We start from the raw sequence: 16657 nt of genomic DNA, 5'->3' as shown, positions 1-16657 counted from the left end.
GTGCTCTTAACTATTGAGCCATCTCTCCAGCCCCCTGAAAGTCATACCCTTTCTCAACAACAAAAAAGTGTGTGAAACAGTCCTTCTCTTTGTGTGTTCATTAGAATTGGATATTATCACATCTGTAATCCTAGTACTTGGAGGTAAGGGCAGCAGCTCTCACTAGGAGAGGAGATAGGAAGGGAGAGAAGGAAGGAGAGAAAGATACCATTCCTTCCGGAGATGACACTTGTTACTAGCTACCTGAACCACACCTTACTGTTCATACCAAGGTTCCACATCTACAAATTCACTTAAAACATTAATCTGAGAAATGTATAAAAAGAGAGTAAGGGACAGTGTTGAACCATTGTTTTCAAAGTTAAAAGCTAGCAGTAAGCCAGTTCCCCAGAATGGGAACTTATAAAAGTAAATAACAGTTTATTCAGTCAATTCAGTGTGTGTCCTGCTCAGGTGACTGGGGCTCAGGAGATCCTGAGATGGTTCAAGCCATGCTGGGCTGCAGAGGGAGATGGGAAGAATCCAAAGACAGTATGTTCTAGAAAAGCATAACAGTAAAATGAAGCCCACTTGAGAGCAAGAACTGACCACCTGCCCATGTTTATGTGTATGGGGGACGCCAGTAAGAATTACATGACAATTTCAACACTTGTTATACTCGGGTGATAGGATTGTAGACAGTGCTGTTTGTGTTTCTGATGTTTTCTACTGTTTTATTTGTCAACACGTTTAGTTATAAAAGCAAACTTAAAGCCCATTTTTATTGTTTTGGTTTTGTTTTGTGTGTGTGTGTGTGTGTGTGTGTGTGTGTGTGTGTGTGTGTGTGTGGTTTTTTTTCCTCCTCCTCCTCCTCCTCCTTCTTCTTCTTTTCTTTCTTTCTAAACAGAGTTTCTCTGTGTAGCCCTGGCTGTCCTAGACTCACTTTGTAAACCAGGCTGGCCTCGAACTCACAGTGATCCACCTGCCCCTCCTTCCGAGTGCTGGAATTAAAAGTGTGTGCCACCACGCCCAGCCATTTTTCTTAAAATCAGTATTAAGTTCAAAAAAGATTATATCAACATTGTAAAAGACATAAGACATAAAGGTTTTTTAACTGTCTCTTAACTAGGCTTATTCATATTTTGCCTGTCCTATATTTTTATAGTTGATATGATTGTTATGAATTAAACCAAATTAATATTAAGTGAATTTAATATTTTAACAAATAATTTAGTTTTACTGAAACTAATATTTTCTAAAGGAGCCTTCTGCAAAATTGGTGTTGTTTATTTTATTTATTTTATATTTTATTTATTTATTTATTTATTTTTGGTGTTGTTTATTTTAAATAGTTCCTCCTTCTTTGTGTCATGTCTGATCTAGCACTGTCGTTTCATGTAGATAACGCATGTGGGAAGCCTATGTCTTGAACTGGGGTTAAATTCATGTTCTCACTTTAGGTTGGACACCTTTGCATGAAGCTTGCAACGTTGGATATTATGACGTTGCTAAAGTACTCATAGCAGCTGGAGCAGATGTTAACACACAAGGACTAGATGATGACACCCCCCTCCACGATTCGGCCAGCAGTGGGCATAGAGATGTGAGTATGTAAGCAAGGCGCTGGTGTGCATTTTCATAAAATAAAGTCGCCAGGAACATGCTCGACCATCCCATCTTCACTTTGTTTCCTTTTTTCTGTATTTTCTGACTTCTCATTTGTACTTAATTTGATTTATCATTGTGTTTTCATAAAATAAGCCATGTACAGCAAGGCATGGTGGTGCACACATTTAATCTTAGCATTTGATGGGCAGAGACAGGCAGACCTCTTTGAGCTTGACGTCATCCTGGCTTACATAGTGACTTCCAGGCCGGCCAGGGCTACACAGAGAGACTGTCTCAAAAAAACAAAAACACTCCCCCAAAAGAAACAAATATATGATTTAATCGATGATAGGTTAAAGAACTTGGCAAATATTTTATTCTAAGACTTTGGTCTGTCAGATGAATAAATGTACGGTTGGAACACACACTGGCAGGAGCGTCATAGTGTGGTGCAGGCAGAACATGTATACATAATAAATTAATAAATAAATAAATGTAAAGCTTTTAAAAAATGTGTAAGCCGGGCGTGGTGGCGCATGCCTTTAATCCCAGCACTCAGGAGGCAGAGGCGGGCAGATCGCTGTGAGTTTGAGGCCAGCCTGGTCTACAAAGTGAGTCCACGATGGCCAAGGCTAACACAGAGAGAACCTGTCTTGAAAAAAAAAAAAAAAAGAAAAAAAAAAAATGTGTATAAACTAGACGTGGTGGCTCATGTCTTTAATCCCAGCACTAGGGATGCAGACAGGCAGATCTCTGAGTTGGGAGGCCAGCCTGGTCTACAGAGCAAGTTCTAGGACAGCCAGAGCCACACAGAGAAATCCTATCTCAAAAAACAAAACAAAGTGTATAGGTACTTTGCCTGTATGTATGTCTGTCTGTACAACACATGTGTGCAATGCTGTGAGGGCCCCTGGAAGTGGAGTTTCAGATGGTTGTGAGCCGCATGTGGATGCTGGGAACCAAGCCCAGATTCTCTGCAAGAGCAGCAAGTCATCTCTCCAGCCATGAAATTACACCTTTTGGAAGGGCTTGTTATTAGAGAAAAGGAAGCATTGAAAATGTTCTAGAAACATCAGGGAGTAAAACTCAAAAAGCTCCTTCTGTATTGCTATATTTCATATATGCCAGAATATGTTTTTAGAAATAAAAAATGCCACTTTCTTCATTAATATTTTTGTAAGATATTTTCCCATTAAAGACATTGTAATGCTGAGTGGAATTATACCTTGTAAGTAGAACATACTTCTATGACCCTGAGTTTCTCTGGCTGGCTATCTGTCCATCTGATATTTTTGTTTGTTTGTTTGCTTGTTTTGCTTTATTTTACTTACTTATTTATTTATATATTTATTTGAGATAAGGTTTCTCAGTGTAACAGCCCTGGCTGTCCTGGAACTCAACTGTAGACCATGCTGGCCTCCCAATTCACAGAGATTTGCCTACCTCAGCCTTTCCAGTGCTGGAAGTAAAAGTGTGCACCACTACCACCTGCCCTTAAGTTGCTACATGCCATAGCTGCACAGTAGTTCAAGTAGTTGATGTTTGATCGCATATGCTTTCGTGTGTGTTTTGGTTTTGATGTTGGTTTTGGTTTTGAGACACAGTTTCTCTGTGTAACTGTGGCTTGCCTGGAACTCACTCTGTAGACTAGGCTGGTCTCGAACTCACAGAGCTCCATCTACCTTTGCCTCCTGGATGCTGGGATTAAAGGCGTGCACCACCACACCCAGCTGAGCTCATACACTTTAGGCACTCAATAATCTTTGCAGTCCTTTCAAGACAGTGTTGTACTCTGTTTGAGACTAAGAAGTTTAAAACATATATTTATATTTAATTCATATGCATGTGAGCCTGCATGAGTTAATTAATGAACACCGTGTGTGCAGGAACCTGCAGAGACAGAAGACAGTGTCCAGTTACAGGTGGCCTTAAGCTACTATCTAGATGTGGGGAACTGAACCCAGGTTCACTACAAGGGCAGTAAGAGCTCTTAACCACTGAACCATTTTTCCAGCCTTCACAATTTAAGACATTTTGAGTACTGTTTTCTCCTTGTTCTTCTATTTGTGCTTAGAAGGACTAAAATAAAAGCTGCTTTAAAAACCCTATTATTCCTATATATCTATCCCATGTACTTTGAACTAAAGCTAAGAAAATGTTTTTCACTCAGTAAAAGTCTTTAAGAAATACGTAAAATATCAGCCGGACATGGTGGTGCACGCCTGTAATCCCAGCACTCGGGAGGCAGAGGCAGGCGGATCACTGTGAGTTCGAGACCAGCCTGGTCTACAAAGTGACTCCAGAACAGCCAAGGCTAACACAGAGAGACCTTGTCTCAAAAAACAAAAAACAAAAAACAAAAAAAAAAGTAAAATATTCCTGAGGAGGGAGAGCGGGTCTAAGTGTGAGGGTTAGAGGGTATTGACATACTTTTCATAGCCTGTCGGGGACCTGCCATTTACAGGTGCACTGTGCTTTATTTACACGTCTTTATGCTGCTTTACTCCTTGTTCTGTTTTAGCTATCTATTATTTTTTGGTTTATAGTTTTTTTTTCCTCACCTCATTTGTTGCCTGTTATGTTTTAAGGAATGTTAAATTAATGGAACTAACAGAGTGATTGTATAATGGGACTTCCTGGACGCACAAGTGGTTAAATAAAGACATGGAGACTTACTAATATTTAAAAGCTTAGACTTTGGGCAGACTCTCCGTCAGCTGATCCCAACTACTGTAGCCCTCAACTGGTTAAAGTCATTGGTCTGTATTGCCTTAGGGAGGTGAGGGAAGAGGTCTTATTCACAAAATGTGAGGCCAGTGATGGGCTGTACCTCTTTGCTGGTACAGAGTTAACAGCTGAGTATACAGAGACACATCTTCACACCGTGCACCACAACATCTCTCCCTTTCATCCCAATAAGTGGCTTTTCCTCTAATGTCAATAGACTATATACAGTGAGAATGACTATGAGAAGTCCCAGGTAGGAATGATATTTACAGCGTCTGCTGCATTTGTCTTTGGTCACCTTGGAGAAAGCACTCTGCTATCTGTCCTGTCTTTGGTCACCTTGGAGAAAGCACTCTGCTATCTGTCCTGTCTTGGTGACTCCACAGTTCTCTACATAAATCACTGTCTTAACTTGCGTTTATCAATTTAAAAACACCCTTTTTAGAGTCTAAAACATTTTTTAAATTTAATATATATATATGCTGTATCTTCATGTACACCTGCAGGCCAGAAGAGGGCACCAGATCTCATTATAGATGGCTGTGAGCCACCATGTGGTTGCTGGGAATTGAACTCAGGACCTCTGGAAGAGCAGACAGTGCTCTTAACCTCTGAGCCATCTCTCCAGCCCCCCTAAAACATTTTCTTAGATCCTAAATAACTTAAGCTTTAATGTCTTTATAAATTTACACCTCTTTTGTGAGTTTTCTTTTCACATCTTATAAGAAGGAAAACTCTAAGACTATAGCTATCTAGTCTTCAACCCCATCAGACCTGAGAAGGATAAATATTACCTGGGAAAACAGGAAATACAGAGCAAGCAGCCTTCAAATCTAAGAAATGACAGAGCATGATGGCTCCCTGGACAGTCACCCAAGGTTACTCTGTATGGGTAGGGCATGCAGTCTTCAGCCGACAGGCGCAGATTATCTCACAGATCTATCTAAGAAGCAGGAGTTTTGAAGGACTGTCCTACCTCGGCAAAGCTGGGCAGTCACCTCCCATTGTCTTGCTTGTCCACAGTGTGGACAGCATGCAGGCAGCAACTGCGGTAAGGGCAGGTTGTGTCCAGTGGCCATCTTTGCCACATTTGAAGCAAACTCCAAGTGTAAGTTCTTCGGCGCCCATCCTCTTCAGAGGAGAATGTGGCTCCTGCCAGAGCTGATGAGTCCCTCTGTCAGAAAAGCTTTTTATTATTAAAATATCTTAAAGGCCATGTTCTGTAGATCTCTGAAGTGTTTTTGAGAAGCAGCTGTTTATCCCAATATATCTAAATGGACAAAGGTTGTCTGTCTGTGTAGCTCTTTACCATCGGCTTTCCTGTGAGAACAGTGCACAGGAGGCTGAAGGACTATCTCCCTGCTGTTTCATGCTGCAGATAGTGAAACTGTTGCTTCGTCATGGTGGGAATCCGTTCCAAGCTAATAAACATGGAGAGCGCCCAGTGGATGTGGCAGAGACAGAGGAGTTGGAGCTGCTGCTGAAGAGAGAGGTGCCTTTGTCTGGTGACGATGAAAGTTACACAGGTTTGTGTCATCGTTGTCGTTGGCTTCTTCCTCCTCCTGCTCCTGCTCCTGCTCCTGCTCCTCCTCCTGCTCCTGCTCCTGCTCCTCCTGCTCCTCCTGTTCCTGCTCCTCCTGCTCCTGCTCCTCCTCCTGCTCCTGTTCTTCCTGCTCCTGCTCCTCCTCCTGCTCCTGCTCCTCCTCCTCCTGCTCCTGCTCCTCCTCCTGCTGCTGCTCCTCCTCCTGCTCCTGCTCCTCCTCCTCCTGCTCCTGTTCCTCCTCCTCCTGCTCCTCCTGCTCCTGCTCCTCCTCCTGCTGCTGCACCTCCTCCTCCTCCTCCTCCTGCTCCTGCTCCTCCTCCTCCTGCTCCTCCTCCTGCTCCTGTTCTTCCTCCTCCTGCTCCTGCTTCTGCTCCTCCTGCTCCTCCTCCTGCTCCTCCTCCTGCTCCTGTTCTTCCTCCTTCTGCTCCTGCTTCTGCTCCTCCTGCTCCTCCTCCTCCTGCTCCTCCTGCTCCTCCTCCTCCTGCTCCTCCTGCTCCTGCTCCTCCTGCTCCTGTTCCTCCTCCTGCTCCTGTTCCTCCTCCTGCTCCTCCTGCTCCTGCTCCTCCTGCTCCTGCTCCTCCTGCTCCTGCTCCTCCTCCTGCTCCTGTTCCTCCTCCTCCTGCTCCTCCTGCTCCTGCTCCTCCTCCTGCTGCTGCTCCTCCTCCTCCTCCTCCTGCTCCTCCTCCTGCTCCTGTTCTTCCTCCTGCTCCTCCTCCTGCTCCTCCTCCTCCTGCTCCTCCTGCTCCTGCTCCTCCTGCTCCTGCTCCTCCTCCTGCTCCTGTTCCTCCTCCTCCTGCTCCTCCTGCTCCTGCTCCTCCTCCTCCTGCTCCTCCTCCTGCTCCTGTTCTTCCTCCTCCTGCTCCTCCTCCTGCTCCTCCTGCTCCTCCTCCTCCTGCTCCTCCTGCTCCTGCTCCTCCTCCTCTTCCTGTTCCTCCTCCTCCTGCTCCTGTTCTTCCTCCTCCTGCTCCTGCTCCTCCTCCTCCTCCTGCTTCTGTTCTTCCTCCTCCTGCTCCTGCTCCTCCTCCTGCTCCTGTTCCTCCTCCTCCTGCTCCTGCTCCACCTCCTCCTCCTCCTGCTCCTCCTCCTCTGCTCCTCCTGCTCCTGCTCCTCCTCCTCCTGCTCCTGCTCCTCCTCCTCTGCTCCTCCTGCTCCTGCTCCTCCTCCTCCTCGTTGTTGTTGTTGACAGGATTTTGCTATTTAGCCCAGGCCTTGCAAACTTCCTGCCCCATCCTACTGATTGCTGGGATTATAGGCATGTGCCACCAAGCCTAGCTACAGTTACAGAAAATGTATATTCAGTGGTTCGACATGGTGTTTTATAGAACAGTCTGTATTGGTGTGTAATACATAAAATAAGGATCTTAAAATAATGCTAACTGCTTATTATCTGGTTAGCTCTGAGTGGTGTAGTTACTAACTGTTGTGTGCTACATATAGCTGTGTGCATGCAGTCATAGTCCCATTATTCAGTTTCTATTATAGCTCTACATAAGTTGCCTAACTAATCTTTTATTGCATTTAATCTTACTGAGAACTCTCGCCATGCATACCTATCAACATCACTACTGTCATTTTTTTCTGATATTCTGTATTGACAATACATTTCATGTCCTTTCTTGGCATTAATAAGTCATCTTTACAGTTCATCTTCACAGTTTGTGCTTTTTAAAATTGGGTGAGTGAGCCCTAATAAGCAATTTATTTGCAAACATAACTTACATTAGTTTTTTGTGTTTGTTTGTTTGAGACAGTCTCACTTTCTATTTCTGGCTGACCTTGAACTCAGAGATCTACCTCTGTCTTCTGAGTGTTAGGATTAAAGCATGTACCACTATGCTTAGCTACAAACAGTTTGTGTGTGTTGGGGGTTTGGTTTTTGTTTGTTTGGTTTTTTGAGACAGGGTTTCTCTGTGTAACCGTGGCTGTCCTGGACTCACTTTGTAGACCAGGCTGGCCTCAAACTCATAGTGCTCCACCTGCCTCTGCCTCCCACTCTCATTCAGAGACAGAGTTTCTCTTTGTAACAGCTCTGATTGTATTGAAACTTGCTCTGTAGACTAGGCTGGCCTCAAACTCACAGAGATCCACTTGCCTCTGCCTCCTGAGTGCTAGAATTAAAGACATACACCATCACCACTCAGCCAAACGTACTTTTTAAAAAAAGAACAGTCCAAAACAATTATTTTGAGCTGGGGCCAGGGGCTGGGGCCTATGCTTGTTCCTAAGCACTGTACTGCTGAACTAAGCCCCTCCCAAAAAAAATCTTAGAAAATATTTGGCATACCTAGAGGGTTTTTTTAAAAAAATAGTTCACAGCTGTTATGGAAAACACTTCCTCATGTTGAAGAAAGTTTTCTGGGTTCAAATTGGAAGAATTCATTGTACTTTAGGCAAAAACTGAATGAAGAAAAAAAAAACCAAATATGACAAATGGTCATACCTTCATAAAGTTTCAATTTCTAAAAGTAAGTAGACATGTGGCTTTTATATTAAATTACATACAAGGGATTAAATACCGAAGTGTACTTTTAGCAAAAAAAATTTACTTTTTACTTTTTTTTTGAGACAGGGTTTCTCTTGTAGTCCTGGCTGTCTTGGACTCCCTTTTAGACCAGGCTGACCTCAAACTCATAGAGATCCTCTGCCTCTGCCTTCTGAGTGCTGAGATTAAAGGCGTGCGTAACCATGCCTGGCTTAGCTTTTACTTCTGTATAATGAATAGTTAATTACCTGTCATATGGAAGGCCAAGGAAAAGAATGTGCCTTCTGAGTTTGGAATTGATTGCCTTGCACAAAGGTAGTTACCAATACACTCCATTGGTTAAGAGGAGCTGCCCGAGTGTGGATAAATCATAAAGGAATGAAGACCAGCAGGTAGTCACTGACTACATCGCGGTCTAAAATGACTATAAATATCATTAGTTGATTATAGAAGAGGTTATGATGTGTACAAATTGAAGTGCAATTTAAACATCACACAAAACTAAATCATTTGTGAAGAAGAGACAAAGGCAGTAAGTACAGTGAACTCAAAAGGCCACATTATAGGGCTGGAGGGCTGGCTCATTGGGTAAGAGCCAGATTCTGTACCCAGCACCCACATGGCTATTTCCAACCAGGAGACTTCCTCCTCACTATATGACCACAGCCTATCAGGTCTCATCCAGATAGCCTGCTTCCTCTTCCTCTGTGTGCCACCAAGGGGAAGTGATCAAATCGGGGGCACCAGAGTTTGTTTCAGAGGCAATGGCTCTGCTCTCCCAACAACCATGGAAAATGAGCTGTCCATTGACTAGATCTGAACAGGGGGTTAGGTTTACTGCATGCATTGCTCTTTGTTGGTGCAGCAGTTTGATAGGGCCCCTCTGGGTCCAGATCCGCCTGCCTTGGTTGATGGTCTCCCTGTGGGGCTCCAGGACGCTCTGGGTCCTTCCATCCCCTAGTTCTTCCACATCACTCTCAGCCCTCCACCCAAAGTCCAGCAGCGAGTCCCAGCTTTTGTCCCCGTCCCCTCCTGAGCGGAGTCTGTCAGAGGTCTAGGGGAGGGGAGCAGGGAGGGAGGCGGAAGGGAGGGAGCAGGAAGATACAAGTGAGGGGATGATAATCGGGATGTAACCTGAATACATTATAACAAATTAAAATTAAATAACAATAAGTGCATTTTAAAGGAATTAACAGTGTTAAAAAGAGGCCAGCAAAAATACCAGAACTATTTTAGAATTTTAAAGAGCTATTTAAAGGGTATGACCTATTCTAGGCTAGAACCTCCACTGAGGGGGAAAATGAATGTGAGGGCCATCATTAGGTAATGTAACAACAGGGAACCCATGTAAGACAGGGACATCAGTGGTGACACTCTGCCTCGGAAAGAGAACGTTAATCTTTCTGCAAGATCTTATTTTTAATGATGTATATGTGTGGGGCGGAGTGTGCATGTGAGTCAGTGCCTGCAGATGACAGAAGAGGGGCCTGACCCCTAGAAGCTGGAGTTACAGGCAGTTGTGAGGTGCTAACATGACTTCTGGGAACCAGCCTTGACAGTGTGTGCATTTAATGGCTAAACCATTTCTTCAGCCTAAGTTTTAAATCTTGAAATATATTCTTACAAAATACCCACTGAAGTATATATTAATAAAGGGTTCTAGTGTCAGAAATTACTCTAACTTACACTTCAAGTATAAAACTAGATGGATGGGGGCTGGAGCAATGGCTTAGACATTAAGAGCACTGGTTGTTCTTCCAAAGGACCTGGGTTCAATTCCCAGCAGCCACGTGGCAGCTCAATATTGTCTGCAATTCCAACTCCAGGGGATCTGACACTCACACACAGACATACATGTAGGCAGGACAGCAATGTACATGAAATAAAAATAAATAATAAATTGGTTTTTTTGTTTGTTTGTTTAGTTTTGTTTTTTGTTTTGTTTCTCAAGACAGGGTTTCTCTGTGTAGCCTTGGCTGTCCTGGACTCGCTTTGTAGACCAGGCTGGCCTCAGCAGCGATCCACCTGCCTCTGCCTCCCTAGTGCTGGGATTAAAGGCGAGCGCCACAGCTCGCTTTGTCACAGCTTAGTGGTGTAAAGCACGATGACCTTCCTGTCTTCTCAGTCCTCCGTACAGCATCACGCATCACACGGCAAGCTTCTGCTCAGCCAGCTTCCTCAGAGCTTGGAGGAGCAGAGACAGGTGCATCTGGCTATGAACAGCACTTTGTACCACCCCGGGACCTCAGAGGACTGAGGAAAAACGCCATTTAACAAAAAGGAAAAGAAAAAGGAAACACGTGTGAAGCAGGCTATAAGACAATAATAGGCAAGTCTGGCTTCTGGTTAAAAGATGTGTAGTATTTAGTAATTCTAACTTGTTAAGCTTTTGTGTTTGCAATTCTTTTTAAAGAAAGGTTAAAATACACACCAGTACAGGGTGAAGGGTGGGACAGTGGTTAGAGCACAGACTGCTTTGGCAGAGGACCCCAGTCCAGTCCCCAGCATCTGTATCAGGTGGCTCAGAACACCTGTAACTCCACTCCAGGGGGGATCTGATGCCTCTGGTCTCCACAGGCACCTGTACTCACATATACAAACACACTATAAAACTGTCCTTGCTCTATTAAAAGCCCTAAAAGCAACGAGTAAGACACTCAGAATAATTTCTAGTTCCCACATCATCTTTTTTTTTTTTTTTTTGAGACAGGGTTTCTCTGTGTTTCCGTTTTGGAAGCATGTGTACCAATTTGAAAATCCTTTCCTTCAGAGTTAAAGAAGTTATCAAGGACTAATGAATGTCTTCTTAAAAGACCTTAAGAGACAATTTGAAGCAGTTTTCCACTGGCCAATGATGGCTTAACGTCCTATCTAATAATATTATTTATTACAAAGTTTGAGAACTTATCATACGTATTTAAATTCATGGATTTATAATGATAATTTTAAATATTAGTGTGTAATAATTGGAGAATGCTGGAGATCTAGTTTACTTTTTTGTTTTGTTTTGTTTTTTAGAGAGGGTTTCTCTGTGTAGCCTTGACTGTCCTAGACTCACTTTGTAGACCAGGCTGGCCTTGAACTCACAGAGATCTGCCTGCCTCTGCCTCCCAAGTGCTGGAATTAAAGGTGTGCGCCACTATGCCCGGCTCTTCTTTTTTCAAAGATTTATTTATTTTTTATTGTGTATACAATGTTCTACCCACTTGTACACCTGCAGGCCAGAAGAAGGCATCAGATCACATTATAGATGCTTGTGAGCCACTTTGTGGTTGCGGGGGAATTGAACTCAAGTCCTCTGGAAGAGCAGACAGTACTCATAACACTCTGAGCCATCTCTCCAGCCCTAGTTTACTTTCTTAGTTAAGCAAGTAAACAGAAAAAAATATCATTATCTTGCTTAATCTGTAGGAATCCTAAAATTGGGGAAATTCTTTGTGTTAGAAAATTAATCTAGGTAAAATACTTGGAAAAAATGAACATGTTTGTAACCCTGAGTTAATATGTCTGCATTGAACCTCATCAATTACCACCATTAAATTCAAAGAAAGAATGAAAATGCCTTACACTTTTGATGAAATAACATTCTTGCTTGTCAAAGACAACATTTCCTCGTCTTCAGTGCTCAGGATCCAGCTGCATCAAGGTGTACAGTTGGGGCTGGAGAGATGGCTCAGTGGTTAAGAGCACTGGATGCTCTTCCAGAGAGTCTGAGTTCAATTCCCAGCACCACATGGGGCCTCACAACCATCTGTAATAGGATCTGATGCCCTCTTGTGTGCATGAAGACAGCATGCTCATATACATAAAATATATAAGTCTTTTTTAAAAAAAAGCGCACAGTCAACAAGACCAAGGCTGTAGCAACTTAAGCACTTCTTGTTCTTTTTTCTTGTTTTTTTCTTTTGAGACAGGGTTTCTCTGTGTAGCCTTGGCTGTCCTGGACTTGCTTTGTAGGTCAGGCTGGCCTCGAACTCACAGTGATCCACCTGCCTCTGCCTCCCGAGTGCTGGGATTAAAGCCGTGTGCCACCATGCCTGGCCCACACATCTTGTTCTTGAACTGACTCATTGTCTGGAAAAGGAAATGGAAATCCTGTACCCTCCCACTCCAAGAAAAAAGGGGGCTCCAAGGGTGAATCAAACTTTATAGAAAATTAGCAACACTAAAAAGTGAGGCATGGCTGAGCAAAACAAAAACTATATTTTTATGGGTAATTTACTTGCCAGGAACATTTTACATAAACCTCAAAAGTAAATGATACATGTAAGATTCAAGATGTTGATAAACTAATATTTTAGACATTTATTAACTTGTTATGTGTAGCAGAGGAGCAAGCGCGGGTGCCGTGGTATGAGTGGAGGTCAGAGGACACCGTGCAGAAAAGGTGCCTTTCTACCGCATGGGTTCCAGGGATTGAACTCAGGTTGTCAGGCTTGGCGGTAAGCGCTTTTACAGTTGAGCCATTTTACCAGTTTGACTTGTATGAGTGTGTGTGTGTGTGTGTGTGTGTGTGTGTGTGTATTACATACATATTCTAATTCTTAAAATGAGGGTTATGTAATATGTAATAGGAATTAGATTTTTGAGAAAGCGACAAACAGTGCAACAGTTCTTTTGCTTTATTTAGGAAATAGAACTTCTGCTGTTATGTAAGTTTTCCAGTGTTTTCTCATATTTCAAAGACTTAAGTTAGAAAAGAAGAGCGTCGGTAATTAAAGAGCAAATACAGTGTCAGCAGAGGACTGCTATCAGTCAGTATTAGAAAGCAGTGATGTCTGGGTGGTGGCGCACGCCTTTAATCCCAGCACTTGGGAGGCAGAGGCAGGCGGATCCCTGTGAGTTCGAGGCCAGCCTGGTCTACAAAGCAAATCCAGGACAGCTAAGGCTACACAGAGAGACCCTGTCTCGGGAAAACAAAAACAAAAAACAAACAAACAAAAAGAGAAGTGATGTTAGTGGAGCTAAACTGTAGGTAAAATTATAAAAGTGGCAACAAAACTCTTGGTCCTTTAGTGAAAAATGTGTACTTAATATGGAAGGTGCATAGACACTGACCCTGGGAGGGTAAGTCAAGGTTCTCTCCGCATCCGCCCAAGGACTGTGTGTGTAGGTGAGTGAGTCCTGAGGGTGGCAGACAAGCTTCTTCCTGATGCCTCAGCTGCCTCCTGGGCAAAGGTTACCTCACCAACTAATTGCACCAAGAGATGCCACTTGGACTACTCTGTATCAGGTTGCTATGCACTAATAAAAAAGAAACAACCCTCCAGGGTTGCATGGAAATACAAGAGAACAGTCAGTTCAAGTGAACATAGTTTTAGCCCCACCAAATAAATCTAAGTTCAGCAACAAAAATGGGCACCTAGAGAAATTCTGATACTGTACAGGAAGTCTCAGAAATGGCCCCAGCCCGCAAGAAGACAGGGCTGCTGGATTCAAGTCCAGCCTGGGCCACAAGGCAAGATGGACCTAGAAAGGAAAGGTTTAAATAGGACTGCGGCTTAGTGGTAACGTGTCTCTAGCATGCCTGAGGCTCTAAGTTCAGTGGTCAGTAAAGCACACAGATGCCACACAAAGTGAGATTCTTACAGAAGCTAGCAGCACGAGGTAACTCAGTAAATAAATGAGTTAGACAGTTAAATTGTTATTTTAAAAAACAAAGTAAAGTAAGTCATTTGTTATGACATACCAAAAATACAAAGAAAAAGAATTATGAGTAAATCAGGAGACAAAAGTAATAGATCCACTGAACTTAAAGAACTTGAGAAATAAATTTACAGACATTTGAAATACCTGGCCAAGATATGACTATGAGGCTAAAATAAGCAAAAAACAGAAAATAGCAAGTGTTTAAAAGGCTAAGCAGCTGGGCATGGTAGCACATACGTTTAATTCCAGCATTTGAAGCAGGGGTGGATGGGCAGATCTACATGAGTTCAAGGCCAGCCAGGACTACATTCATGGAACCCTGTCTCAAAAAAAGAAAAGGAGGGGGGGAGTTGTAAAGCATAGTGGTGCACATTTGTCTTCCTTTGGAAGAATAAACCAACTTGCAAGAGTGGTTATCTAAGAGAAGAAAAGGGTAGAAAGGCAGAGGTGTGAGTTGTAGTCAACAGCATAAAAGAATGCAAGAGGCCTGACTTTCAAAAGGAACACCAAATAATCATGGGTGAGATGGTAGGGTTGGGTTATGCTTCAAAGTGATGTATGTATGTAGTTTATGGGGTATGAGTTATCCAAAAACTGGTTATTAGAAATGAAGCAGAAGCCAGGCGTGGTGGCGCACGCCTTTAATCTCAGTACTCGGGAGGCAGAGGCAGGTCGATTGCTGTGAGTTCAAGGCCAGCCTGGTCTACAAAGCAAGTTGAGGACAGCCAGGGCTACACAGAGAAACTCTGTCTAGAAAAATCAAAAAAAAAAAAAAGAAAAGAAAGAAAGAAAGAAATGAAGCAAAGTATCTCTATGTGAAATGACTTTGTGTCATTTCAAATTTTAATACACAAACTTTTATTTTATTTTATTTATTGCTTTTGTGAGAGAGAGCATGAATAAGAGAGAAGTTGATGTGTGTGTCCCTAAAATGCATGTGGAGGTCGGAGGGCAACTTGTTGGAGTTGGTTCTCTCTTCAACCCTGTGGGGCTCAGGGATCCAAGTCTTCAGTGGCAAAGAATTTAAAAGGAGCTAAGTGAAAAACTCAGTATGTCGATAGTGTGCTTTGAGTTAAAACTGTTTAGAAAGATTTTCATGTGTACTGGGTTGGAAAAGTTAAGGTAAGCAATCATAGCTTGTAGCTAATTTTTATTAAGTGACAAACTTTATTTGGTGTTTGGGTTGGTTTGATTTGGTTTGGTTATGCAGTGCTGGGTAAGCCCAGACCCTCACACATGCTAAGGAAAGTGCTTTATCCCAGAACTACATTCCTAGTCATGAGCAATATTATTTTAAACCTGTGTATGTGCTCAAATATGTGCATAAAACATTTCCGTGTAAAATTTTATAAGGAATCAAAATCTGGACAGCAAGTATATAGACTGCTGATAAGGTGTAGAGATGGCAGAAGTAGGCATGGATGATGTTTTTCTAATATATGTGTATGGAAGTTTTGCTTGCATGTATGTTTGTGCACCCCATATATATACACTAGGTGTGTGCTTGGTGACCAAGGAAATCAAAGGTAGCATTGGATCCCCTAGGACTGGAGTTAGATGGTTGTGAGCCCTCATATGGGTACTGGGGATTGTACCCAGGTCCCCTGGAAGAGCAGCCAGTGCTCTAACAACTGTGCAGTCTCCATACATTATGTATGTTTAACAGTCTGTCATTTCTTACCCTGGAATCTATTTTGTAGTAATATCACAAATGATCTTTCACTGCTAGATACTTTAGAAGTATTTTAAATCTTTTCAAACTGGAGTTTGAAAACGCTGACTATGAGCTGGTCGTGGTGGTGTATGCCTTTAATTTCAGCACTCAGGAGGCAGAGGCAGGTGGATCTCTGTAATTCAAGGCCAGCTTGCTCTACAGTGTGAATCCATGACAGCCAAGGCTACACAGAGAAACCCTGTTTTGGAAGAAACAAAACAAACAAAAATGCTAACTATGTTTATTTGTTTGGTTTTCTGATGTCTGATTCTAGGATTCCTTTTGCCTTTGTATCAGCTCCTGAGGCTGCTCTATTCCAGGTGTGGTTATAGAATCCATCTTCTCTTCCTTCCTCTGTGCCATGGTGGTTTTCTCAGACATCTCACTCACTGGACCCTTTTCTCTACTACATGGAATCTGCCTAATAAGCTCAGTACACTTCATCATTTTTAACTTCCACCCTGAGGTTAAGAACTTCCAAACATACTTTTTTTTTTTAAGTTTTTTGAGACAGAATTTCTCTGTGTTATCTTGGGTGTCCTGGACTCGGTTTGAAGACCAGGCTGGCCTCGAACTCACAGTGATCTGCCTGCCTCTGCCTCCCAAGTGCTGGCCAAACATATCTTTCAACCCCAGACTTTGCTCTTAAACTTCAAAATTTTAATGTAGCTGCCTCTGGATATTGCCACTTATATTCCCTCAGTGAAACCTCAAAAATTAACATGCACAGATGAAACTTACTTCCCCCCTTATATGGCTGTATTTTTTTCTTTCTTATTGATAACATCACTCATCTATACTTAGAAGCCGTATACATGGGAGTCGCCCTAAATACCTTTCCTTCCGTTTCCTTCCATCTAAGTTATTCTACCACTGTTTTTTGATGCCTTCTGTGTGTTAGGCACCTGCAAGTAGAGCTGGTTAAGAAAGCAGGTAACAGTAATGCCACTCTTGC

General features: G+C 42.8%; 1 protein-coding gene across 7 annotated transcripts in view; it reads left to right on the top strand.

Moving 5' to 3' along the window:
* Nucleotides 1–16657, top strand: part of ANKRD12 (ankyrin repeat domain 12) — a 102170-nt gene that overhangs the window by 49999 nt on the left and 35514 nt on the right. For 6 of the 7 annotated variants that reach the window (XM_084778121.1, XM_084778118.1, XM_084778124.1 and 3 more), the window contains 2 exons: nucleotides 1440–1582; nucleotides 5693–5840. In XM_084778121.1, coding sequence (XP_084634247.1) covers nucleotides 1440–1582; nucleotides 5693–5840 — 291 coding nt within the window. Of the gene's footprint in view, nucleotides 1–1439; nucleotides 1583–5692; nucleotides 5841–16657 lie in introns of those variants that run through there. The other variant, XM_084778123.1, reaches the window with a different exon arrangement.

Source organism: Acomys minous (genome assembly GCF_964271855.1).
Source record: "Acomys minous genome assembly, chromosome: 4".
Classification (NCBI taxonomy): Eukaryota; Metazoa; Chordata; class Mammalia; order Rodentia; family Muridae; genus Acomys; species Acomys minous.
The sequence above is the reverse complement of the archived record's forward strand: the minus strand, read 5'-3'. Positions and strand labels throughout refer to the sequence as shown.